General features: G+C 55.7%; 5 protein-coding genes across 5 annotated transcripts; 4 read left to right on the top strand and 1 right to left on the bottom strand.

Moving 5' to 3' along the window:
- Positions 1-1,278: 1,278 nt before the first annotated feature.
- MYCTH_2121696 (uncharacterized protein) lies at positions 1,279-2,420 on the top strand (the record flags this gene model as incomplete). Its single annotated transcript, XM_003667132.1, has 3 exons — positions 1,279-1,567; positions 1,750-2,139; positions 2,197-2,420. 3 exons carry the CDS (start codon positions 1,279-1,281, stop codon positions 2,418-2,420), a joined length of 903 nt encoding a protein of 300 aa, XP_003667180.1.
- A 5,241-nt stretch (positions 2,421-7,661) lies between these two features.
- On the top strand, positions 7,662-10,316 carry MYCTH_2312731 (uncharacterized protein). Its single transcript, XM_003667131.1, has 2 exons — positions 7,662-7,934; positions 7,991-10,316. The coding sequence occupies exons 1-2, from the start codon at positions 7,764-7,766 to the stop codon at positions 10,136-10,138; spliced, it is 2,319 nt and encodes a 772-aa protein (XP_003667179.1). The 5' UTR covers positions 7,662-7,763; the 3' UTR covers positions 10,139-10,316.
- A 2,301-nt stretch (positions 10,317-12,617) lies between these two features.
- On the top strand, positions 12,618-14,135 carry MYCTH_2312728 (uncharacterized protein). Its single transcript, XM_003667130.1, has 3 exons — positions 12,618-12,955; positions 13,036-13,635; positions 13,712-14,135. Exons 1-3 carry the CDS (start codon positions 12,765-12,767, stop codon positions 13,965-13,967), a joined length of 1,047 nt encoding a protein of 348 aa, XP_003667178.1. The 5' UTR covers positions 12,618-12,764; the 3' UTR covers positions 13,968-14,135.
- A 560-nt stretch (positions 14,136-14,695) lies between these two features.
- Positions 14,696-19,813, bottom strand: MYCTH_2312723 (uncharacterized protein). The gene is made up of 5 exons (XM_003667129.1): positions 19,509-19,813; positions 18,468-19,441; positions 17,622-18,404; positions 17,226-17,568; positions 14,696-17,175 (listed from the first exon to the last, which is right to left on the bottom strand). The coding sequence occupies exons 1-5, from the start codon at positions 19,709-19,711 to the stop codon at positions 15,462-15,464; spliced, it is 4,017 nt and encodes a 1,338-aa protein (XP_003667177.1). The 5' UTR covers positions 19,712-19,813; the 3' UTR covers positions 14,696-15,461.
- Positions 19,814-20,460: 647 nt separating this feature from the next.
- On the top strand, positions 20,461-22,369 carry MYCTH_2312721 (uncharacterized protein). The gene has a single exon (XM_003667128.1). The coding sequence runs from the start codon at positions 20,639-20,641 to the stop codon at positions 21,887-21,889; it is 1,251 nt and encodes a 416-aa protein (XP_003667176.1). The 5' UTR covers positions 20,461-20,638; the 3' UTR covers positions 21,890-22,369.
- Positions 22,370-26,278: the final 3,909 nt, after the last annotated feature.

Genomic DNA, 26,278 nt, shown 5'->3' with positions numbered 1-26,278 from the left:
AGTGGCAGATAGTTGCAGTCAAGATCGGAAATTGCCAAAGCGCAAGGTTCGCTTGCCGGTTCAGATAGTATGGTTTATAGCGGCCTCCATACCCTCGTTATTGATGGCTTTATCGAATGGGGCAGAAGGAATCTCTATACAAATTTTCAGACACACATTATTGACACCAACTGACTGCATCAGAAGGAGCAGCTTTCAATGTGGCGGCAGAAGGTTGTTGGAGCCTAGAAGGGTGTCGATTTCTCGCGTTGTAATAATACTGGAACAATTGGCAGTACGGAATTCGTGACAACATGTGATGGGCAGGTTACACCGCAAAACATCTCGCCGCATGATCATATTTCTCCCTTGCGGATATATGTCACCTAATGAGAGTGTTCCTGGTCAGATTGACGTCCTTTGAAGGACTGTTTCCATCCTACAGCCTGTTCCTCCTCCGACCCTAGCCGATTGAGCGACATTTAATTACGCAGAAGAATCCAACACTCCAACTTGAAAACGTAGGTACTAGAAAGAGTTCGGGTCAGGCCAGGCAACGTCGAACTAAGTTGGTTCCCGAGGTAATCTGTAATTACTCGCCGGTGACTCAGCTGTCAATCGCAGGATCGCCATCACAGTATACGGCCCAACTGAATTCGAGACCAGGTTTCTGTGCCAAACATAAAAGACAGCATGGCAGCCCGCAGCCACCACTCTCATCAGCAGAGTTTGTGACGATATATGATTAATATGGGATCGCAGTTATCTGAGCTCGAACGAGCACACCAGGCCTTCACCACAAACATTCTCTTCGTTTGGTTTCTGATAGAAGATGGTTCCAATTGATGGAAAAGTTGGTAAGTTGTAAATAGTTCAAAAGAGCGATGTCTCCTTCCTACGTTGGCTGGCCCTGTGGCTCTGTATAAGTAGAGGATAGGAACAAAGAACCCTCCGTTTGCCAGCCCGTTTGCCAGATCCACCGGGCTTATCTTGACAAACGCGTCCGCAGACAAACGAACTGTATCAGTTTCCCATAATTATCACTAGCATCATTGTAAACCTTTGTCTCTTCATTTGGTCTCCCCTATCACTTGGATCGTTGTTAGAATGGGAGATTCCAATACGTGAGTACATTTGACTACTTTTATGGACAGTACCGGCTTACCAGTAAAACAACGGAGGGTCGACCAGAACAAGCCCACGCCTCTGCCGTGGGAGGTAGCCAAGTCGTTCAAGCTTCAGATTGTCAAGGATTGCTGCAACTGGTCATTCTCGGAAGAGCGTCAGCCAGATAGGGCGATGACCTTAATAATCCACGGCGTCACCATATCTCCGGTCCTGAACGTCGTCTTGTTCGGCACGACCGAGTTGGGTACCCCGTTCCACTTCCAGGCTATTCTCAAGCTCTATGACCACCGATTTGGCGAGCACCTTCGGATGCGCCACTGGAAACATGTGCCTCACACAGCGGCCCGAGAGGCAGATTTCCAGTCATATGTACGGCAGGGGAAGATGGGCCGCTTTCTCCACCGGAAAGAAGAAGACAGCTACGATAATGATATTGAGGATGCTGATGACGGCGATGGCGGTGGCGACAACGGCAGCGGCGGGGAGGAAGAAGAGGAAAGCCTTGAACGGAGGGAAGAAGAACAGGAGCAAGGCACCGAGAAAGCCAAGAATTCTGCTCGTGTCCGAACCACGTCCGTCTCGGACGACGAACGCTTCGAGTCAGAACGTAATGCTGAATTTGAAGCCAGAGTGTGTGGGAAGACTGCGAACGAAGCTTCAAGAGCGAGACGGAGGCGTACGAGCGGCTCAAAGATCTCCAGGGCAAGTTGATACCGCGAATGTTCGCGCACGTGCGCCTCGTGATGCCGTTCCCTGACACGCCCCGAGATCTTCTGGAGTCTCCAGAGACGGCGCGGTTCCTCGAAGTCAAGGGCGTCATTGTGGATTTCATCCGCGGATACCCCTTGTCCCAACGACATACCGACCACCGGGCCCCGCAGAATGTGGAGGACTGGCAGGACATAGTACAAGCCGCCGTCGATGCCGTGCACGAGATCGACAGCCGCGGCGTGTTAAACAGGGACTGCTCTCCGCGCAATATGGTGGTCGACTTCCGCACCCAGACGCCGTTCATCATCGACTTTGCGAACCGTTGGTTCAGGGAAAGGCTGATACGCAACCCGAAGGAGGCAGGGTAGATAAATGAAGATGACGATTCGGAGATTGAATATTGGGAAGAAGTCGTGACGACCAACAATGAGGGAGCAATCGGAGCGGTCATGACGCAGAAACTGCGGCGGCTGAAGGGTCTGGAGCTGGCTATTCAGTATGCAAATAGCGAGAAGATTCTTGAAGAAATGAAACGAAGGAAAGGGGTGAAGTCATCGAAGGACAGGACAGATAGCAGCGGCTGGAAAATATTGCACTTCTAGCTCGGATCCATGACCATAATGCATTGGGTACCCAACCTGAAGCCATCGTCTGACCAATTGACCGATTTTTCACTCGTTTAAGATCAGAATCCCTTTCAGTCAAGTCCAAGCCCTCATGAAGTTCTCACGTAATTGGGATGTCTCGCCCTCGAGTGACCTCAACTCTGATCGCCGCCGTTGGCATGCCGGGGCGGCAGTTCTCGTCTTTGAACAAAGCTCAACTTCGCCTTTGTCTACCTCGTCTAGATGATATATTACTATAGCTTTCATCAACCTGTTCGAGATGAGCGGCATGGGTATATTTGGCTGGAAAATTATGTCGATTACCGGCAGATTGCTGTCCTTTGCTCATTCAGGATCGGAGACTCATACTCTTCGTCAGAGACACACTCGACAACATTGGCCACCCCTGACATGCATCCTTCATAGGCACCAGCCTCGTCCTCATCTACTCATTACTGGGTATAACCCCTGGCCAAAGAAAGAAGGAAGGAAGGAAAGAAGGAAGGAAGGAAAGAAGGAAGGAAGAAGAAGAAGAAGGAAGCAGAAGGAACAAGAAAGACAAAGAGGAAGAAGAAGGAAAAGAAGAGGGTGAAGTTGGCAGCTGTGACTTAGTGCTGCCGAAGAAGCCGAATTTCCAAGGGGGTTCATCGGCGTTTGGGCAGGAAGTATCGAAATGTTCGGCTGAAAGTGAGCAAACCACGATCTTGCAAGGCCGATGAAGATAACTCTGGAATGTAATTAAATTTAATTACACATTCAAGGGACTCTAGAACGTCTATCAAAACTACGCTGTTCGGGAACCAATGACGGGGCAAAATGACGTTTCGGATTGTTTCCACAGCATCATGTAGACCCAGGAAACCATCATATCGCACAGTACTACACGGGTCACCTCATGTGAGCTTTCTTCCCAAAATGACCCCGTAATCATACCGGCGACGAGGACGAGTTGAAGAGCCGTGGGAGCCGATGCTGGCAAATCCGTGAAAATAACTGGGGGCGTACATACAGGCCGTTAATAAGGGAATGATGACAAACCCCGACGGCATCAAGGATTCGGAATCAAGGATTGATGGCCACCAGATCGGTTCGGTACTATTATTGTTGTAAAGGAAGGGTGAGTGACATCTTCATCGAACAAGTTCGAGATGTCGTCCGTTCTTTCTTACCTAGCGAGTCAGTCAATCGATTACAAGTACGACGCCGGATCATGCGTAGTTACCTGATCGGTGCCAGCTGTTTTCCAAACGATGTACGGAGTATGCATGTATTGTTTTTACCCCTTCTCCGGTGTTCTGGTCTCCCGTTCCGGGCTTCCGGTGCAAGAGTGTGTGTGGTGTGAGGCCAATAAAGCCCTTGGACTATGCGCCAACTGAAGACAGCTGGCTACACCGGCCAACTTGGCCCCACCTACTGCTTAGTGCCATTCCAACCCTCCAACAGCCCGATGGCCCGAATTCTAATGCACCGAATTGCCTACATTCGGACCGCATCACTTACTGCGCATAAACCTCGATAGGGCCGCTGCGGCAGCTAGTTAAAGGAGCGCCTGCAAACAAAGAGACAAGACACTCCCCGCTCGCATGAGGCTCCCACGAGATGAAGGGCAACCTCCTCGAGCACCTTTTTGCACTACGGTGAGGGGCAACGACACGCAAGCACCACGTGAGGCTAGCTTCTCGATTCTCGCCCGGGGACCTGTTGGGGAAATTGGGACCAGGGGCTCGCGGCTCGCGTGCCCAAAGGCTCCATCGACCCCTCTCCCGAGTTCACGGATGGGGATCGTTAGCTTCTTAAGTCGCCGGGGAACTTCCGCCGGCGGTGCCGGGCAGGGAACATTCCTGCCACCGGCCGCCCGGGGTGTTACTCAACGAAGCTAGTCTCGGTGGCGAATTGCAATTTCCCAGTCCTCTGGAACTGTGCTCTGCTGGTTGCTGTGGAAAGATGGCTGGGGGGTTACGAAAGAACGAGCTTTGAGCTCTGCATTCGGTCGCGATGCACCGGAAGCTCATGGCTTTCTGTTGTGCCCGACTGACGCTGCTGTCGGCAGAGTTCTTGTGGCAATGCAGCTAGCGGCGGCTGGGGCCGTTGAGGCTGACGGGCTGGTGCTGGCTGTACCCCATGCGGTCAGTTTAATGTTTGGAAAGCTCTTCTCGCAAGCCTCGTCCAACGGCAGCGTCGCAACGGTGCCGCTATTGATGGTGTTCACCGGAGCAACGTTTTCGTGCTATGCTGCGAGTTTAGGCTGTACTGTCGAAATCGTGCGTGACGTTCCGTCTTCCGACTGCCGAGGAAGAACAGAGCACCAAAAACGCTCTCGAGTTCAGTGTTCGACGATTGACTAATTCACATGTATCTACACTGTACGGATTACTGTCGAGTCTATTCCAAGAGGCGCACGAGATGAAGCTTGCACGGTCGCCCCACCCCTCGGGCACCTTTGACAATTGAAGAGCGGGACCGCCCTTGCCCACCGTTCAGGTTCATCCTGGTTGATCATGGTGTCCCTCGTTGTGGAGGAGCGCTTCGAGAAGAGCTAGGGTTGTTTCGTGAGAGGCCTCATGTGAACTCTGGCGTGGGATGTGTATCAAAAATTTCACACACCTGTGATGGGACCTTCGCATGTCCTTAGGCCCCGCACTCGCGTGGCTCGCGATGCCGAGACTGTCGACCTTCATTTCCAAACCTCTTGAAAGTTCGCCGTCTCTGTGCGACTCGGCGGTCTTGGCGAGTGGACTCTTTTAGGATGGGACCCGTCTAGGTACCCCTTCCCGGTGGGTCCAAGGACCCAAGTTGGGAAAATCAACGTTAGCGCGAGGCATTATTGGAACACCGCACCGGGGCTTCGAGGCCGTTTCAGTCCTCACGCGTCGCTTGCTCCGTCGTCCTGATGCGACGCCTTTTGGCCCGCGTCGCAGGACGTGATGAGGGTTCTTCAAGCGCAATCTCTGAAACAGCAAGGCGGCTTTAACGAGCTTGCCGCTCCATTGTCTGTTTCTGTTCTGCCACACTACGGTAACGCACCCTTGGGACTTCCGTCGAGTGGAATGAATCCCATTTCCCTTTTCCCTTTTCTCTCCACATTCTCCTCGGCCGTTTCCAACGTCCTAGCATCTCCGGTCCGCAACACCGTATGTACCGTTGCGAAGCCGAAGCCAGTTTTCCATAATGTGGGACCAGCGGGGTGCTGTCGAAAGAGGCTACGACTGCGCCTTGTCAAATGCTGAGACCAATCTGGGTACACAGAATATTCACATTCAGAAAAGAAAAAGAAAGGGGGGCAAGCAGAACAAAGGAAAGGGAGATGTCCGACTTGTAAAAACCTCTTCACAATCGTCCTATCAGAGAATTTCTCGCATTCTTGGGGCGGCGCGTTGGCCCTCGTCAAGATGATCGATTGGCTCACTCCGCATTTTGTCAGCTTCCCCTCAAAAAAAAAAAGCGGGCTTATTTGTTCCTCCGGCCAATGACACACGTTGTGAAAGAGGCATGCCTTGGCCCTTGGCAACAGCCGACTTCAACGGCAGCGGCAACCCAGCCGGATATGGGCGAGGAAATCAGGCGGCCTTGGCCGTCATGACTGGAGTCCAGTGCAACGTTAATCTTCATTAGGATGGAAATATGGAGCCGGGCATCCGCGAAGCCTGGCAAATAACAACATGTGACAATGGAAGGTAAGGTACCTAGTGTAGTTATGTCTAGAGTGGCTTCTCGGTGAGGAATGCACAGATTACAATGGCCAGGTTATGAATCGTCCAACCCTGTACCGAGTAGTAGTATGAACAACTTGGGACGGTACCTAGACTAGTTATAATTAGTCAGCCCCAACCACCGGGTAGTGAAGTGTGCGCACTGGAAATAAGAAGCAAGCGGGATGTTTTGCTTTCCAAGCCCCGACTGGGGGACTGGCGGAGTAAGCTAGATGCTGTCCGTGGCACCACCGTCCCAACTTTAGTGTCTTTACTATGTAGGTACTGTACCTTAGCTATACACCGCACTACACTGCTTCATGCATACCGCTACACTATACTCCGTAGCGCGCGACGGATCGCACACGTTGGTTTCCAAGGGCAGAAAAAGAAGCGCAGCCCCTTCGTCTTTCGTCGCATCGAATTTTGCTTCTTTTGCTTCTCCCAGAACACCCCCGGCCAGACTCAATTTAAGCTCGAAAAGAGCAACACGTCGCGGAAATCTCTAGCGAGATTGGACCCCCTCTCCATCGTTTTTCTCGAAGCCCACCCTGGCTCCAGCGGTTCATGCTACCGGAGCAAGGACGAGCCCATTTCCCGCATACCAAACACGACCTCGGGTGCTCCTCTCCCATCCAGCGTTCCGAGGACTTGAGGGAGCTCATTCGCATTTCTGGAACTCTGCTCGTCCCGCTTGGTGCTTCGATTCGCTCCGATCTTCGATCTTATTTTCTGCCTGCCTCAACTGACCCTGCGGCGCGTATAGTGTACCTTACCTTTCGCACGCCAGCTGCGTAGTCAGCGCCAGCCCGCACGATCTAGCGCTGGACCGGGAGGGGGAGCAGCCCGTCGACTCGAGCTACGGAGCACGCAGCACGAGCAGCACTGTTGGACGCCGATACACCCGACTCTCTCGTTCCTCCCCTGCTGGTCATTACAGACTCGCATCGATCACGGCCGTCTGACTGGGCATTTCCGCCGTCCCGGAGCAGCCAATTTCGATCTCTGCTGGCACCCATTGCTTCGGTTCGCGCTAACTGGGGCCCCCTCTTGTTGCACCCCCTCCGAGAGCTCCGTTTTCCCACGCCCGGGCACACGGGGCCCTGGCTGTCGGTCCACTCGTCCGCAACGCAAGAGGATCCTGGCCTCGTTCCTCTCCCTTCCTCCCCAAAACCCTGCCACCACCACCCGACCTCCTTTTTCCTATTGTGCAAATCATTTCATGTCGCTCTTTTTCTTGTCTCTTGAGTCAATAAACACTCGTCCACTCCTTTAAACTCGACCTTCCAACTACTTTACACTCCTTCCCCATTTTTTTTGCAAACGCTTTTGATCGCTCGCGCCGATCGCGAACGACTGTCGAACGACTCGTGCGACCGCTTTCAAACGCCATCAACGACAGACGCATCCCGCTCGAGACAAATCCCTCCCCTGCACCGACCACCATCACCTCTCCTGGATGCACCGGTAATTAGCCAGAGGCTCTGTCGTAAGAGCTAGCTAAGCCTCTTCGGTTGCTTGCTTGCTTCCTTGCTTGCTTGCTTGCAGTTCGCCCCATCGCAGCGCGTTTGGGGTCGTTTATCTGCTAGCTGCAGCACTCGATTTGGAAGACGACTCGGCCAAACATCGGCTCATTCATATCTCTATCAACATGACGGTAGCACACGACTTGACCCGTCGGGGGTCCACCCAGGTCGTCAATGGGCTGGCGCTCGAGGATAGGTTCGAGGTGTTGAAGGAGATCGGCGACGGTAGCTTTGGCAGCGTGGTTCTCGCCCGGGTGCGGAGTGCCGGCGCCAATGTTGCTCGCCGTGGCACGGTGGTATGTTGCTATCATGCTGGCCCCTTGATGTGACTTTGCTGACCTTGTACCGCCAGATCGCCATCAAGACGATGAAGAAGACATTCGACTCGTTCGCAGCGTGCCTGGAACTGAGGGAAGTCGTCTTCCTGAGGACATTGCCGCCCCATCCCCACCTGGTTCCGGCGCTTGATATCTTCCTCGATCCTTTCAGCAAGAAGCTTCACATTTGCATGGAATACATGGAAGGGAACCTTTACCAGCTAATGAAGTCGAGGGACCACAAATGCCTCGACAACGGCAGCGTCAAGAGCATCCTTTTCCAAATCATGCAAGGCTTGGAGCACATCCATGCTCACAACTTCTTCCACCGAGACATCAAGCCCGAGAATATCCTCGTGTCTACGTCAGCTCATTCCGACTACACAAACTCGTTCAAGCGCTATTCCGCCCTGGTAACGCCTCCTTCCACTCCGCCGACGTACACTGTTAAGATTGCCGACTTTGGCTTGGCGCGGGAGACTCATTCCAAGCTTCCCTACACCACTTACGTCTCTACAAGATGGTACCGCGCCCCCGAGGTACTTTTGAGGGCCGGTGAGTACTCTGCCCCGGTCGATATCTGGGCTGTCGGTGCCATGGCTGTCGAGGTGGCCACGCTCAAGCCTCTCTTCCCCGGTGGAAACGAGGTTGATCAGGTGTGGAGGGTCTGCGAGATTATGGGAAGCCCTGCCGTCTGGACCAACAAGGCTGGACAACCAGTCGGTGGTGGAGAATGGAGGGAAGGGACTCGCCTCGCCGGCAAGCTCGGGTTCTCCTTTCCCAAGATGGCGCCTCACTCGATGGAGACGTTTCTTCCGAGTCCCCAATGGCCTCCCTCGCTCGCTCGCTTTGTCACTTGGTGTCTCATGTGGGATCCCAAGAACCGGCCGACTTCTAGCCAAGCGATCGCCCATGAGTACTTCGCCGACGCTGTGGACCCACTGCGTCCCAAGTCGTCGGCTTCTAAGATCCTCGGGCGAAAGCAATCCGACGTCAGCGTCAGCAAGGGGAAGGATTCCGTTACCTCGGCGCCGAGTACATCGAAGCCTTCGTGGTTTAGGAAATCCTTGATTGGGCGTGCAGAGAGCGTTGAGGCCATCTCTGTGGCTCCCCAGCCCCCCGCCAAGGATGCCGCTGCTTCCCACCCTTCGCCTATTGACCCGTCGGAGTCGCCGGCTCAGAAACCAAGGCCGGCCGCCCAGAAGAGAGCGACGTGGACTATTGGGCCGTCTAGCGTCGCGCCAATGCCTATCCTCCCGACAATCCGGCCGATCTCTCCTTTGTCCGACGCTGTTACTGCTCAGGCCAACAACAGAGCCCCGGTCGACGAGAAAGGCTCCAAGAAGATTGGTCGTCAGTTGTCGGTGCAATCGACAAGCAACCACTATACCGAGCTTCACAGGCAACAGGCCGAACGGGCACTTAATGGCAATTCGGGTCTTGCCTCGCCAACCAGCAGCGGTTACAAGGAGAGCTTCTTCTCCCATCTACGCAAGCGGGCGAGGAGGTTCTCGGGAAGGCATCAGACGCCAATCTCGCCGAGCTGTGAAGACCTCGAAGCCCAGGCCGGCTGCGGGCCGTGGGGAAGTAACAGGTCGTCCATGGTTATCGACAGCCCGCCTCCTGCTCCCGTCCCCAAGGACACCTATGATTCTCTGGACCAGAAGCTGCAAGCCTCCGAGGTCCCTCCTGCTCCGCCAGCTCACCAAGTGTCCCAGAGCGGCCAGCTCAAGCGCCATCACTCACTGCCCCACCATGAGCCTAGGTTTGTCGACAACTTAGCCTCTGCAATTCGGGGGCCGGTTGGTCCGGTGTCGAGCAGGACACGACGGGCACAAGCTGTTCCGGGCGTCAACCAGTATGATGCGCCGGATGAGGAGGACGAGCTTCTTGATGAGGTCCTGACCTCCACCCGCCGGGTCATGAAACGACTCGAGAAGGAGGACCAGTCCCAGCAGCAGGCCACGACCAACATGGGGCTTGCTAACCCGTACCCCACGCCCTCGCCTTCTGCAAGCGGCAACGTGATGCTTTTTGGTGACGGAAAGGAGGCCATCACCCCCAAACCTTTAAACTTCAACAAGCAGACGGCCGAGTATAAGTGGCCAACGCCCCCATACGACGAGGGCGACTGGGCGGCTTCGGCGTCCGCCTCTATCTGGGCGGCAGGGAACCGCTTCTAAAACACGGTACGGCGGCGGTCTTCAACTGTGATTCCCCATCTCCTTTTTTTTTCCACGCAATTATACATACAAAAAAGTCTTATTCCAGGCCTGTGTTTCATGGGACGGTGTTGGGGCTTGTCGTCTTCGTTTTTTTTTTTTTTGGGTGGCATCATCATACACTATCGGTTGCATCGCACGTTCTCTGGAGCCCATTCTGTCGGTCTGCGGTTCTCTTTCGGCGGTGTTCGTCAAAGGCGGACGTTCGAAACTTCCTCGCTCTCATCATTCCTCACCACTCCCACGCTCTTCGGTCGTGGCAACAAGCTTTTTATTTTTTTTCGCTTCGAAATCTCTCGCGAATACCCCGGAGATGGATGCTGCTGTCTCCTGCTTTGTTGAAAGTACGGATTATAATAATTTTGTCATCGATTCTTCTGTTTCTCTGTCCTGTCGTCTGCAAATACATTACAATACCCCCCTTATATAGATTGGAAGGAGGAAGAGAGGGCTGGATGGGACGTTTGCTATGGTTGCCGCCTGTTATTTGACTTTTACACAGGTTGCTTCTGCTACTCTCAACATCTCTGGTGTTTCCATTTTTTCCTTTATGTGCTCTACAAAACATCACATTTTGTTCTTGTTGGTTTGGATGGATGGGCGGGGGCTGCTTGAAGGAGAGGAATCGTTCGCTGTTGATCTATTTCGCTATCCTTCATTTGTCAGTTGACATATGTACCAGCTCCATTACATATGCAACTCCTGTTCCATCCCTCTACTGAGGCCGATTTTGTCTTCCGCATTGTCTCTTGCTCTTTGATCACCGTCGTTGCTCTGATGCCATATGTATTTTTTTGCACTCGGCTGGGGCATTGTGTGCTATCTGTGCTGCGGTATCGTTACGCCAGCTGGTTTGGATTTCCACTCATACTCGAGGTGTATTATAGTAGTAACTACGGAGTACTTTTAGTGTCCACCACCACTCTGGATCTGCGGTCAACTGTCCCAACCCTGCTTGTAGCTTACCGCACAGATGGCTCTCTTTACGGCTTAGGTACTGCGAGTAAAGTCAGATTCTCGACTCGCTCTCATTTTAGGCATCAATATTCAGTGATCCGTCCTGCGTAATTAGTCACGCCGTGTCCAGCATTCCGGATCCAGTCACATGGAACGCAGCTCGCTGAGGATCGACCAATGTCTCACATTTGGGTCCTCTTTCACGAGATCGGCTTGCCTATTCCGGTAGGAATTCACCCTGGTACTTCGTAAAGATCTGAGCATCGCGAGCCCTAACAACGCTACGAGTAGTGATACGTAATGCCACGGCGCTAGTCTCACTGGCTTGGGCGCGGAGCATCTATCCGAGACACGAGACGGCGTTCTGCCAGGTGGCTCATCATATCTGATTGATGACGAGAGAGAGAAGAAGAGGGAGAGGGGGGTGAGAGAGAGAGAGAGAGAGACCGAATCAGACCCACGGAACGTGTTTGTCTCAATTGGACACTTGATCTTGACCATTTCTTTTTGGTTGGTTTGTGGGGAAATCTGAAAAGGCCACCCCCCCTTCCTTTCTTTTTCCTTTCTTTTCCTTCCTGCTCCTTTCTGCATCATTTAACGACAAAGTCGGACGGGACTTCGAGCCTGTGCAGCTGTGGTTTCAAAGGTCTCGCCTGCGCATCGCCGGATGCTGCATGAGGATGAGTGAGGATCATATGCTTATATTGTTACCCAATAGCCCATCTTTCAGCACTTGGTAGGGAGCATACAGAGACAGACGTTGATATACGAATCATTCATACCAACGGGGCCGCGCTTCACTTCGTGCCGTTTTTTAACCTGTCCGAAGACAGCAACTGGAAGAATGCAGTTGAACTCGTAAATCACGTGACTACCGGTGGGCCCCACGCTTCTCAGGTACCACGGAGCTGACCCCTGAGGCTCCAGCGCGGCTTCGCTCGGGCATGGACCCCGCCTCGGCCGAATTCCAGCGCACGCGCGCCATCAACTTGAGCCAGGCCGCGGGAGCACAGGCAACAACATTCGATACCCAGGAAAGTCAACAGCCAGCCCACCAAAAACCGTTTCGCCGCATTTGTTAGCTTGCGTCACGGAATTCTGATTCAGGCCTTGTTGCTCACCAGTGCGGCCCTGCGTCAATACGCCGCCACCTATACCGTTTTTTTTTTCCCCGAGCGTTTTGGTCTTACTGCGCGCATAGTTCCCCAACCCCACCTCTGGCGTCAGCTCACCGAATGAATTGAAGGAGGCCCCGCCATCGAGGTCTTGCTCACCCCTCCTTGAGATATTTGAGAAAACATTTCGCCTTGCGCCTGAGGCGCCGCGGTGGTGCATGAGGCTGTTTTGTTTGTTATACGGGAGAGAACACTCTGAAGGCGTCCATCGGTATCATTTCTTTTTGTTTTATTGTTGTCTCCTCGCGGGATTCTTAAACTACAGCTGGCGGTAGTTGTGTATGCCCGAGGCCTGTGTTCGCCGTGCCAAGGCGACGTTCGACGACAACAGCTGCAATTCCGCCCGTCTCCGACGCCGCCGGTGTCTGGGGCGGTTCTGCTTCGTCTGGTTCTAAAGAGTCCCGATCCTGCCTTCAAGCCATGAATCTGTTGTACACGGATCGGCCGCCATCAACATGAACATCTCCCTGCCCTTGCACCCCTCTTCGAGCCAGAGAAATCGCGATAGCAGGAACCACTTCAAGAACAACAACCAAGGAACCTCTCCCCAGTCTCCCAATGGCCCGCTGAGGGAACTGACTCAGGAGCCGCCATCCATCAATGATCGGCTCATTGTCGGCGTCGACTTCGGCACAACCTTTTCCGGGTGAGTCGCTCCACTTCCACGCACGAAGCCGTTCTCGTTGTCTCGTTCAGGGGGCTAAACAAGCTGACGCCGAAATCTAGAGTTGCCGCTGTCTACACCGGAACACCAGACGACATTGAAATCATCAAGACATGGCCCGGTGGTAATGGCATCACCTCGGACAAGGTCCCAACCGAGATTTCCTATGACCTCCCGGCCGGAGCGCCGCCTGGCACCGCGCCGACGGTGAAATGGGGCTTCCAGTTCAAACCCGAGGAGTCGCGCCTGCGGTGCATCAAGCTGTTCCTCGACCGCTCGCAGAAGCTGCCCTTTTACGTCAGCCCCCTGGAGACGGCCGCTCAGCTCAAGCGGTACAACAAGACGGTCGTCGACGCCGTGAGCGACTACCTGACCCAGATTTACAAGCACACAATGGACACGCTCAAGCGGCGGTATGGCGAGTCTTTCATGGCGTCCACCAAGGTCGACTTTGTTCTGACCTGTCCGGCTGTGTGGTCCGACGCGGCCAAGAATACTACCCTCCAGGCGGCCGAAAGGGCCGGCATGGGCTCGCAGTCGCAGATTCAGATGATCAGCGAGCCAGAGGCTGCAGCGGTTTACACGTTGAAAGCCATACAGCCGAATCACCTGAAAGTCGGGGACAACTTCATCGTCTGTGATGGAGGCGGCGGTACCGTCGAGTACGATTTTTTTTTTCCCTCCCGAACTCCCCCAATGGGCCTGGACTATGGACGAAGATGCTGACAAACGGAACAGCCTGATTGCGTACAAGATTGTCTCCCTGAGACCGCTCCGGGTAGAGGAGTCCGCGGTCGGGACGGGAGGCCTTTGCGGGAGCGCTTTTCTCAACTATCGTTTCGAGGAACACGTGAAGAACCGGATAGGCCAGAGTCGGTTCGACGAGATGAAGACGAAAAAGGCAAAAACGTGGCAGATGGGGCTGCGCTACTTTGAGGAGTTTGTTAAGCGCAACTTCAACGAGGACGAGCACCAGGAAGTGAACGTCCCGTAAGTATTCCTTCCACCCGCACCAAAAGAAAAAAGGGCCGTTTTAACCATGCATCCATTCCCCGTTACTAATCCTCCAGATTCCCCGGCCTCCCTGACGACGAAGAGGCCGGCCTCGACTCGGGCTTCCTCGTCATGACAGCGGAGCAGATCAAGGACATTTTCGAGCCCGTAGTCAAGGAAGTCTGCGACCTTGTCCAGGGCCAGGTTGACACCATCCGTGCCAAGGGCGGCATCGTCTCGGGCATCATCCTCGTCGGCGGCTTCGGCCAGAGCGACTACCTCTACCGCCGCCTCAAGAGCCACTTCACCAGCGCCGCCCCGCCCCCGTACAGCGAGTTACCCACCAACTCCAACATCGACCTCTCGGAGCGGCCCTCCGTCGAGGTGATGCAGCCCGTCTACGCCTGGACGGCCGTCGTCCGGGGTGCCGTCCTGCGCGGTCTCGAGGGCAACATGGTCATCTCCCGCAAGGCGCGCATGCACTACGGCACGTCGTACGCGACCGTCTACGACGAGACCAAGCACTCGGTCTCGGAGCGGTACTGGTCGCCGCTGTGGGAGCGCTGGATGGTTTCGGACCGGATGCAGTGGCATATTGCCAAGGTAAGAGCAGACCCTTTTTTTTTTTAACCAAAAACAAAAAAGAAAAAAAATCACTCCCTCTAAGACGCCCGCTCTCATTCGTTCGGTCCCTTTTTCCTTCTGGGAAACAGAAAAAACTCACAATCCCACAGGGACAAGCGATATCTCCCCACCAACCCATCGCCTTCCACTACACCCGCAACTTCCGCCCGGGCCAGTCGCTCGTCGTCACCGACGACCTGATCGCCTGCGAGGCCGACGACCCGCCCAAGGCTTACACGCGCGACCTCATCCACGTCTGCACGCTCACCACCGACCTGAGCGCCGTCCCGCGCAACCTCTTCACCCGCTTGACGACCACCCGGGGCGTCGAGTTCGACAACCTCGACTTCACCCTCGAGATGATTGTGGATAGCGCTGGGCTAGGGTTCGAGTTGAAGGTGGATGGGGTCAGGTATGGGAGGGTGGATGCCGAGTTTCATTAGATTATTCATTCTCATGAGCATTGATGGAGCGGAGCGAGGAGCCCTTGCGCAGCCAGGCTGGGTCGAGCCAAAGTTGGTCGGATAGCGAGCCAGGCGTTGGAGGCAAATTTTCTCGGGTTGTAGTATCCCAATGAGCGGGCGGTCATGCTGTAACGACGACATGGGGCATCTCCTGTATGTAGTTGACCATTGTAGACCAGCTTCAGTCACTGGAATTCTGGCGATTTGGGGTGGATGGATTCCCCCAACAACAACTGGATCATCCCACGCCTGACGCATCCTTCGTGACTCAAGTGGGTGTAACCCCCCCTTTTTAGTATTCCCACCATTTTCTTTTAAGCACCACTTTTTTACCTGGCCTCTCCAATGTCCCCTCCCCCTATTTGCCCACCCACCCACACACGAATGCGACCCCGGAATCAGACCCCTCATCCAGTCCTTCCCTTACCTAGCAACGACAACCTCTCGAACCCTCCTACGACAGGCGGCGTCTGCTTCGTCCTCAAGGCTTCCAAGCTGTCAAACAAGACCCCATCTGCACCCCCGGGCCGATACGCCTCCGCGGCCGGATCACGGGTTCCCTCGCCCTCTGCCTCCTGAACCCCCCCCTCTTCGCCAACGGCCGCGGGCGGCCAAACTTCCTCCACAGCCTTCTTACACCCATCCAGGACCTGCCCCATGAGTTCCTCCACCGCCCGTGCCCGTTCCGCCATGCCCCGCCTGACCAGACCGAAGACCAGCCGCTCGATCTCGGGCTTGGTCGCCTCGACGCGCTCGACCAGCCGCCGCACCGAGTTGACGAGGTACTCCTCCTCGTACACGGTGCCCTTGCGCCCGCGCGCGCGCTTCTTTTCCTCTCGCCTGCGGTTCTTGCTCGTCGCGCGCGAGACGTTGCTGCCCACGGTGCCGACGCTGCCGGCCTTGCCCGTGTACCTCGTGAAGAGGCTGGCCGAGGTGCTGAGCCGCGACGAGGCGGCGACGGAGACGTCGTCGGGGATCTCGGCTGCCTGCCCGCCGCGGGCGTTGAACGGGTTCTCGCCCTCGTAGAAGGCGAGCGGGTCCTCGCGGGCCTTGCGCCGGAGTTCGGCGATGCGCGGGACTTGGGCTCCGAGCTGCGCTTTGCAGTCGGCGAGGAACTCGGTCGAGCTCGAAAAGGCGTCGGCGAGGCCCGCGTCGACGGCCGTGGGAAGAAGGTCCGGCCGGTTGTGGAGGGCGACGAGGCGGAGCGCGTCGGCAAAGAGGTAACCTTTGCAGAGGTGCTGGACGGCGGTAGGGATAGAGGAGAGGTAATCGAGGTAGATTGTGGCCACAGCGGCATGGTCCTTGGCCTCGCGCAGGGCGTCGGCAAGGGAGGTGGCGATCTCGGAGAGTTGGGCTGGGGAAAGCGGAGGTTGTTGCTGCTGGGCTGCATAGAGACATTCGCGCCAGCAGGACGCGCCCGCCTTGAGGTAGCAGTCGGTTGCGTCGGCGAAGTTGCCCAGGGATTCGTACGCGAGACCGGCTTCCTTGAAGCGAGAGGTCGATTTGAGGTGGGCGGCGTAGAGATCTGTGATGGCGCGGTGGTGCTGCTCCTCGTGGCGGTAGATGGCCAGCGCATACTGGTAGAGCTTGTGCTTGACAACGTACTTTTTGACGTCTTCGAAGTTGTTGAGTGCCTTGAGGTGGTCTAGCGCCTTCTCCCAATGCTCGAGCCTGTCATCGATGGTGAATTGCCTCTTCAACGGCGGCATCTTGTGCAGTTCCTGCACAAACGGCAGGTACTCGCGCGGATCGCGTTGGGATTGCTGAGCTACCAGCAGCGTAAGATCCAGATTGTACAATCCCAGCGCGTGGTCATAGAGCTGGTTAACATCGGCCAGGAAGCAGATATGCTCCACGGCGCGCTCTGCCAATGTCTCGTCCTCCTGCATGAGCTCCGCAACCACCAGGAGGCCATCGTCGAGCGCGGGCGGGTTCTTGCAGACATGTGCGGTGATGATGTTTTGCAGGTTGGCCTTCTTCTGCGCTCGGAGACGTGTCAGGAAAGCATCGCATATCGTATTGGTCTTCCCCGGTTTACGGGCGGTCTGAGGGTCTGAGGGTTGCAGAGCAGCAGAGCTGCTTCTGGTGTCCCTGTACATCGTCTGAGTGACATCCTCATCCCTGAAAGGTCAGCGTGGCCAATACACGTTATTCACATGGGCTCAACGTACTTCAGTGAGGACAAGAACAGGTCAACATTGGCCGGATCCTTGACCTGCTCGAGGAACAAGCCGACATTTTCCAGGAATTGCGCGGGGCGATGGTCGAACAGGATGTTCATATCCACGCGTTGAGTCCGGCATGTTGCGAAGGCGGTGCCGTACTCCTTCTGCTCAACTAGCCTCCTGATGCCAGCCAAAACCATGGCGCGGGGATAGATGGTCTCAAGATTGCCCCGCGGCATCTGCAGCACCAGGGTCATTTTGGTAGGGATGGCGGTTACAAGCCTGCCGCCTCGCTCAATGCTCCGGCACCGCTCGTCCTTTTCCGGGTCATCTCCCGGGACGTCGAGGTCTACACACGAGTTAGGGGGTAGCTCATCAATGAGTTCGAAGGCTTACACCTACCTTCTTCAGGGGCCAGGTGGACAAACTTGACGAAATGGTTGCTCGTAGTAAAGATGAGGTGGCTGTCAGTAACGAGGAAGGAAGTGCAGTTCTTTGCAAGCAGCCGCGAGTTTGCGTAGAGATGTCCGTTCCTCGACAGGCCAAAGGCGAGGAATCCGCCGGCGTGTATCGTGCAACTGGCCCATGGCAGGAAGGTGGGAAACCGAACGGGCAGAGCAGAATGCCCCTCGCCCGAGATGCTGCTGAGCCTGCCATTCAAATGCTGGGCCACCACGCCTTTGATCGAGGCAGAGCTTGGCGACGTTATCGTCGCGACAGATCTAGCGTCGGTCGTGCTCCACGCTTTTGCACCCTCAGGGCCAAAATCATATCGCAACAGCTCGAGGTCGCCTGCCATATGCAAAACCTGGACCTCCGTAGGCGTAGAGAAGCCAATCTGGAGGAGGGACTCGTCGTACATCTGAGCAACCACCTTTCCGAATGAAGCCATGGCCACGAGTCTCGGGATAATAAGGCGAGAACCTTTGGCATCAAGGGCAAAGAAGCTGACACCAACGTGGTGCAAAATGGCCATTGCAGAGCAGTCACTCGCAAACGCCACATCAACAGCGGGAGACTCAACCTCAAGCTCGCACATGGCCATAGGAGGCGGGGGGTTGCAGGTTCGGAATGGCGTAAACTTGATGGTTTGCCCGTCGATGACGGCCACGGCCCCGTGGTCGTAAGGGGAGTTGACCGGCCCTCTGGAGACTACGAGGGCATATTCATTCACGAGAAGCTTGTCTTGAACAGATGTTAGAGAGATCTCGACCGGAGGGAAATGCAGGATGTGGTTCCCAGACTTACCCGCTGCCGCTGCCGCGAGCAGAAGTGGCTTCTCGGCGTGCCATGAGAAGACAGGCCTCTGATGCCGGGTGACGGCGTCAGCCGGCTGGCCGCATATGATCTCCTGCTTTAGATACCAGTGGTAATTCCCCATGGTCCATAGCTGAATGCGATCTCTCAGAATGACGGCAAGGACTGTCGAGTCTGGGTTCCATTCCAGAGCGACGTCCTCAAGGGCATCAGGGGCAGATGCCGGGCGCCTAAGGGTAAACTGGCCGTGCCGCAGGCCATTTCTCTCGAAGAAGGCGACGTCCACGCGGTCGGGGAGACGCTGGATGCCGGCTATCAAGTTGCCTTCAGGCCGCCAGCTCAGGCTGCCCTCGAGGCCGTCTACGGGCTCGCTGACGCTGTCCAACTCGCCTTCGCGGCTGTAGACACGGATGACACGACGAACACCTTCCTGGAGGAAATTCACGGCGACATAGGCACCGTCGCCCCGCCAGCTGATGCTGCAGCGGCCGTCATCGTTCGGGCTCCGCGCACCCTCGTCTACCTTCTCAGGGATGGTCGGGTCTCGCAGTGCCTTGGCTTTAGCACCCCTCCCCTGGAACTGCGTCTCCTTCTTGCCCCATCCGACCGAGACGTGCTTGGAGAGCTTCAGGTCGTCTGGAGAAAGCCGGATCTCTGTGATGACGTCGAAGCTCCGGCTCATAAACACAACCTTGGCATCGCCGGTAGCAATCACCAGCAACTCCTCATCGGGCGACCAACGTGCCGCGGCGATGGACGGCAAGAGGGTGCCTACAATCTCGACATGGGCCTCGCCGGGTGCAGCGATTCCCTCCTCGTCCTCAGTGACGGTGACAATGTCACCACCGGCCATGATAACGCATGTCGTCAGCGTGTCGCTGAAATAGTGCAAGCCCCTGATGACGTCGGGGGCGCCATCCTCGTTCGGGGTCGGGGAATCCCACGATGCAATGATGTGCGACTGTCTGATGCACGCCTACGTCTGAGCCTCTGTGTGTCCGTTACAAACAATGAAACGCGGGCGAATCTTACAGCTGTGCCGGCGAGACATGCTGGGCATGTTTGGCAATCCGAAGCAGCTCGATACGGGAGTCTCCGGGCTGCGGCCCGCATGCGATGATCACCTCATCCCGAGCAACATCCCAGCACGAGGCAGAGATGCGGGCTGCGGGCGTTGTTGAGCATGAGTCGGGTGCCCGGAAGACACCGTGCGCAATGTTGCGCAGGTTCCGCATCTTGGCTGGTCGAATGCCTTATCGGGTCTCTGAAAGTCAAGGAAGCAGGCGGGCACGCTGTAAGCAGTCAGGTCATTCTCAAAGAAAAATAGCTTTTTCTCGGGATTTGTCGGCCGTTTCGTAGTGGGGAGGTTTATGCGGGTAGCCCACACTGGCAGCATTATCTTTTGCAGAAAATGCACAGGCAGAGTGGCAAAAAATAACTAAGAGAGGAGAAAATGGTTGAGCAATCTCAGGTCTCTCGGAATTTTTTTTACGGTTGCTTTAGAGGAAGAACACCCGTGCCGAGGAGCAACTAAATCTGAATGCTATAGACAGGATACGAGGTTGACTTGATTCAAAAAGAAAATCATAGGCGGAGCTGGTAACGAACTTCTTGTGAAAACTACTCGTACGGGATTACACCTGCGAGCTGCTGTAAAGGTCAGTTGACGACTTGCGCTGTTCATCTGCATGGGCTTGTTGAGAATCCCATATCTCACCGGTCTCGGGGCGCACGGTGGCACTAGTGGCTGAAAAGTACTGAATACAACCGGCCAGAGGTTAAACCAGGCAACAACAGGCCAGAACAGTTAAGCTCCAGAAAGTCGCAGCTACTTCGGCCAGAACCTTCCCCTCAGTGGCGGTGGCTCCATCGCTGCTGCTTTGCTGATCGAGCACCCAGCCAATCAAGACTGGATGTTGTAGCTAGACCAGAAAGCTTGTTGCAAGGGTGAGCGCAACTTGCAGCATTCGAGAGCCAGAAGCTGCAAGTGCCAGGCAATCAAACTGAGCCTGCACCGCTGCTGCTGGCCCTACACTAGTTTAAAACCCCAGGTACTTAACCGTTCATCGTGACCCTGTCCGGAGCCCGTCTTGATTCTGAACTTTCCACCCCAACACACCAAGTTTTTGAATCATTAGGCCTCGGCAGGGCCACCATCGCCAATGGACGCAACATACACGCAGCACAGGCCGTCGTGGCGGCGCAAGAGCCGTTCGGGAGCAGGCCTCGACAGCCTCTCGCTCGCACCGCTCACCACCCGCCTCCCACTCCGCAACGAAGACTACGAGGCCATCAATTCCGCCTCCTCCCTGTCGCGCCCTCACACCTCGTACCTCTACGGCCGCTCCGCCCCTACCACTCCGCGCCTCCTCTCGCACTCTCCGCCGCCCAGCCGCCCCCGCCGCCCGGCGCGCGGCGCCTCGGTACCGTACACCCCGGAGCTCGGCGCCCTCGCAGGGAACAAGCACCACTACCGCCCGTCCAAGACGGCCGCGGCCTCGCCCGCTGCGGCGCGCAAGCGGCGGAGCGACAAGGGCGGCGGCGGCAGCAGCATCTTCCCCGATACCGACTTCCTCCTCCACGTCGGCGCGCTCATCGCGTCCGAGGCGCGCGACGCCAAGGGCCAGGGCTGGCTCGTGACGCGCGCCAGCTCCACGACCAGCCTGCCCGTCGAGCCCGAGAACTACCGCGCGCGCGGGGCCGTGGCGGCTGGCGGCGGCGGCAACGGCAACGGCGGCAGCAGCAGCAGGAGCGCGTGGAACAGTCGGCGCGGAAGCAGGGACTTTGCGGCTGCCGGTGCTCGCGGCGCAGCCTCGGTGCCGTTCACGTCGCCTGCCCACAGCCGGTTCGCGAGCCGCAGCCAGAGCCAGGCCAGCCTGTTTGGCGGCATGGGCAACCGGACCATGACGCCCGAGGAGATGAGGAGGGCTGACATGCTGGCGCTGACGGAGGACGACCCCAAAGTGGTGGAGGATTACTTCTCTAGGGCTACGGTACCGACCAACGAGGACGGGACGATGCCGACGTTTGTGGGGTTGGACGAGGCCCTCGAGTATGGCGTCGTGGACGGGCAGGACGAGCAGGAGACCCTGGCGGAGGCTGAGGAGTACGTCCGGGAGCTCATGAAGAATAGGGGCATTCTGGGCTGGCTGGTGGACAAGATGAGCGGGCGCGAGGACTCGCACGTTGAAGACGAGCCGGCCATGGAAGAGTATGAGGCGGACGACTACGACGCGTGGAAAGAAGCGGAGCGGGATCGCCAGGAGAGGCGATCAGCGAGTTTGAAGAGGCTCCAGGAATGCACAATCATACCGTTAGATTGCACTAACGACCCGCCTCCAAAGGAAGATCAGGGCATATTGGGCGATGCTTCGTGGCTTCTGAAAGTGGCTGCGAAAGCTCTCTTTGCGTGAGAGAACAGGGCTAAGAGAGAGGGGAGGACTGGATACAAGGCCGAGGCCGGGAGCAGCTAGCGGGTCTACGCGTTTCTTCTACTACTACAGCTTAATCGTGAAGGAGACGGGCTCTGGAGCCGTCTGTCGGACGACCTATTTTCCACCCCAGTTTGGGGTGCGGGGGCCGGCATTTTAACAGCCGTGGACAGCGTTGGGAGCTTTGAAGTTGCATTTCTGGAACCTGCCTTATCATCGTCAGGAAGGTGTACAAGCCGCCCGTCTAGTAATAATACGCTTTTTATCTTTTATCAGCCTACGATCATCATCACCACCTTAGACATGCCGAAAGCCTCAAAGTTGAGGGGGTAAACCGACGAGAGCAGCCGGAGCGAACGCGCTAGGCACCACCGGTCCGGTCCAGTCCGGTCTCGCGGCGGAAGCAAAACCCGTCATCCTAGACGCATCCACCGGGTTGTCGTCTCTTCGCAAACCGCCCAGTCGATAAACTTGTCATTGCGCAAGCCCGCTTTTTTCGCACAGAGCGAGAGTATCAGGCGCGTCTAGACCTCGGGCCAGCCCCACACGTTCGCTCCCTACACGTTGTATGCAGGCGTATCCAAGGCCTTCCCCGGCCCGATCACGACAAGTACGACAGGCAAAGCTGGTGACAGATCAGAAGGCTTCGGCCTCAAGAAGGCCTAGGCCGATGCGCTCATAGCCCCTCAGGGGTGGGCGGTGGGGAGGATTGACTGGAGGCAGCCGGGTCGAGAAAACAGGTTTTTGGAGCAGCTTCACCATGCAAGTCGGTCGCGCATGCATGCTCGGCAGGGTAGGGCATTGGAGGCATGGTCTGGGCTTTGGGGAGTCGCGTTGCTGTTCGTCGGTCGAAAGCGGAGGTGGTGAGAGAGAAGGGTTTTGGGCCGGCGGCGGAAGCCCGAGAAAAAGAGCGAGTCGCGGGAATCACGGTACGTGAACTGGCTAGTTTGAATGTCTCAGAATCCGACGGCGACAAGAGACGGAGGGTTCGTAACACGTTGCTGGAGCGTATATGGGCTTTCTGCGCAGCTGGTGTTGGATGACCTCAGTGAGGTGGAATAATCTCTGTGAGAGGGCCGGCTTGGGGAACAACGCTTTGTATTTTAGCGCTCCCGAGGGTCCTAAGCGTTCCACTAACAAGAAACACGACCAACAGAAGGTTCGAGATCTTCGCAGGTGGTGAAATTGTCTCGGATACACCAGGCTTGGTTTGGGGGGGCGGGGGCGGGGAGGGGGAGGAGAGTCGGTTCATTGAGAAAGCATTCTAAAAATTACCCGAGTCACGAACCAAAGCAGCGGCGGCCCTCCGTTTGCGGAGAACGGATTGTACTCGGGGTACGGGGTACAAGTGGATAGTTAACCAGCTCAGGGTCATCGTTTGTGCTTTGGAATAGCACCTAATCACCCGAACGCCAACCTCGGTGAATAAGGCGGCACGCGGTCTGGCTTCTTTTCCTCGAATTTCACATTAGCGACGACGTTCGGTCGAGGATAATTTCGGGAACGGGGTATTATTCGCATGGTGGTTTCGAAGGGGGAGCGCGGACCGCATAATCGGGAAGGGGGGGGGTTGCCCGGCTCCGAAGATTGACGCCAACTTTGCCCCAGGCACCGGCCCGGCGGTAAAGCTATCGGCATCTCTTTTGACTTGCCAGGGGTTTCAGGGGTCCAGTTCTGCTGTGAAAAGCAACGGAGTAGTGTAGTGTAGCAGCAACAAACGGCACTCCGTTTCGCGAGGTCGGCGAGCTGCAGCGTACCACAAAACCCCGCTCTCAACAGGTCGCTGGTGGTATTTCTGGCGGTACTGCTATCGAACGTGCCGATATCCGGTCAGTTGGGGCATCACCCTCTGCAGTCCCAAAGAACCCCTGTAAGGACCCCCACAACGCCGGCAAGATGATGACCCTTGCCCTTTCTCTTTGACGTTTCTCTCTCGACGACCCAGATCTTACGCAGTATTCTCTTTGGAAAAAAAGGCGGGGGCGTTGTTGATGCAGCAGTAAATATTTTTTCTGCTGTTGAATATTACGCTTCCCACGCTTGTGCAGAGGCTGTTTTTCGCTTCTTCGTTCCGCTCCCCGGGCGGCCCGGTTTTCGGTTTTCGACCTCCCGGTTCCGGTAGCCGTGTGCTGCTCCAATGACGACAGTTTGCGGAATGACGTCGGGGAAACAGATGAACTCATGCTGCCCCACTAAAGATTGGAAATCGAACAATCATGGGCGAGGCAGGTTGAAGAGGATCCACACATAGGTGGGTTTGTCTTGGCGACCAGGCCACCGGTCATGCTCCTGCATCCGCCTTGACGAAAACGGCATGTTCGTCTTGCCATCTTGAGCCATCCGTGCCGCGTGCGGAGGGGAGGGATGCCAGCGAGGAAGTTCAATTCAACGGATTGGCCCAGATGACAAAATAGACCACTAGTATGGGTGCAGAGGCCATATAGCCCGCTCCCAGCTTTCGTGCTTAAAGAACACCAACGGTTAAGTCGTCCAGAGGCTGCGACCGGTCTGGAGATTCTCAGCGATAATGTATGTATGTATGTATCTACACGGATGTAGTGTCACCGTAGCGGAGTGTATGTACTGTACATCTCGCGCCGCAAGTTGGCCGCGTGTTTCTAGCACATTCCACGACTTCGGCCAGACCCGCCAATCTCCTGGATGCTAACATTGGATGACACGACACACTAATTGTATATCTAACCCAAAGCTCACAAGATCATCGATCTGACGTCGTGCATTCACAACCGGAACTTGCGGCTCGCTGCATCCAGCCAGGGCGGCCAGACGAAGTCACGGAGGTGAAACCCGTGGCAAGGAGCACATGGAATGGAGCTAACCGGTCCCTGCATGTGTACGGATTACACTAGGGCACACATTCACCCCTCGTTGCATCCTTTGGTGTCTACATAGTACGTCTACCTGGGAACATCAGACCATAACTAGTGGTTGTGTTCGACACCGTATCGCACCCAGGAGCCTGTGTACTGTATAGTATACAACGTGGGATGTTGCCAGCGTTCCTCGGCACCCGGCGGCCGGCGGGTGGATGGTTGCTCATTTCTCTTGCGCATTTATTTGGTGCCGTTGGATGGCCGCATTCAAATGCAGGGAGCCTCAAAAAAGAGCAAGTCCTGGTCTGTAGGATGGTTGAGACCAAGAGTCGAGTACCAACTTCGGGATGGGTGCTCGGGAGACAGACACTGGGGAGAGAGGCAGTCCGTACGGGGACCGCATGGAGCCGAATGCCACCGCGGGACCATCTGGTTGGACTGTTACGGTCCAAGGCGTCGATCACCACCAAGGGAGCAGCCCATTAGAGTTTGTTCAATAGTGGACGCAAAGGGTTAGGCACCAATTGCCTGCCTTACACCACCCTACCTTACACTTGAGACTCAAATATGACCGATGAAATGGGTGCTCTTTTGTATGGCACCATGGCTGTACGGAATATATGTCTAGGTAGGGTAATCCTCTGATGTAATAATGTATTGGAATGTAAATTACATTGGTATAAACGTTAGGTAGTAACTGTAAGACCCCTCAAGATGAAAGTGATGCTGCGGGGTTGTGCTCTAGTTAATCGCGGGGCCGTTTGAAGCCGGCGTGTGCCCGTTAGTTAGTGGTTCATCAATGCTAAGATACGGTGTAGAGATGCCGTAGCCTATCCGTACTGCGTGCCATACGGAACACTCTGGGACATACCACAAAGTGCTTAACCATCAAGGGGGGTGAAATCGAGCAGACAATGTAATCAGCTATGTACGTCGTTATAATGACCTCTTGGGGGTGGTCTCAAAAAATAAAGATTTTGGTGCGTATGTCGCCGTTTGAGGCCTAAAGGTAGTGCTTGGTGCCGTGCTAGATAATGTGTCAAAGGATTTTCATTGACAGTGACAGTTTGTGCACGATGATAGGAACGAGACCAGAAACTCAACGGACCTTTCATCCAACGAAAACGTGTGCTGTATTTTTAGGGGTCCAAATCAGACCACTTTACGTCATAGCCAAAAACGGTAGTGGTAGCTGCTTTGAGCCCACGGATACCTTGTGAAAGGAAGTACTCCGTATGTACTAGTAGAGTGTTTTCTAGTGCTGCAAAACACTAGGGCACTGCATGCTGAGATAGCGGCCTGAAGATCCGGTTGAGCTATCACCGGAGCAGGGACTCGAATTTCGAGATGGGCATTCAGAAGCAATCTTGCAAGCGGGAGGAGAACCCTGAAGATCACTCCAGCCCAGCGTTGCCCAATGCTGCGAAGGTATGTACTGGACAAAGCGCTTGGTTCAAACAAGCAACTAGCCAAGCTTCTCCAGGACAGGACATGCAAAATACCCGTTTATTAAGCGACAGCAGAGAGGATGCGGCCC

The sequence above is a fragment of the Thermothelomyces thermophilus genome, chromosome 7 (genome assembly GCF_000226095.1).
Source record: "Thermothelomyces thermophilus ATCC 42464 chromosome 7, complete sequence".
Taxonomy (NCBI): Eukaryota; Fungi; Ascomycota; class Sordariomycetes; order Sordariales; family Chaetomiaceae; genus Thermothelomyces; species Thermothelomyces thermophilus.
This window is presented reverse-complemented; position numbering and strand designations above follow the sequence as displayed.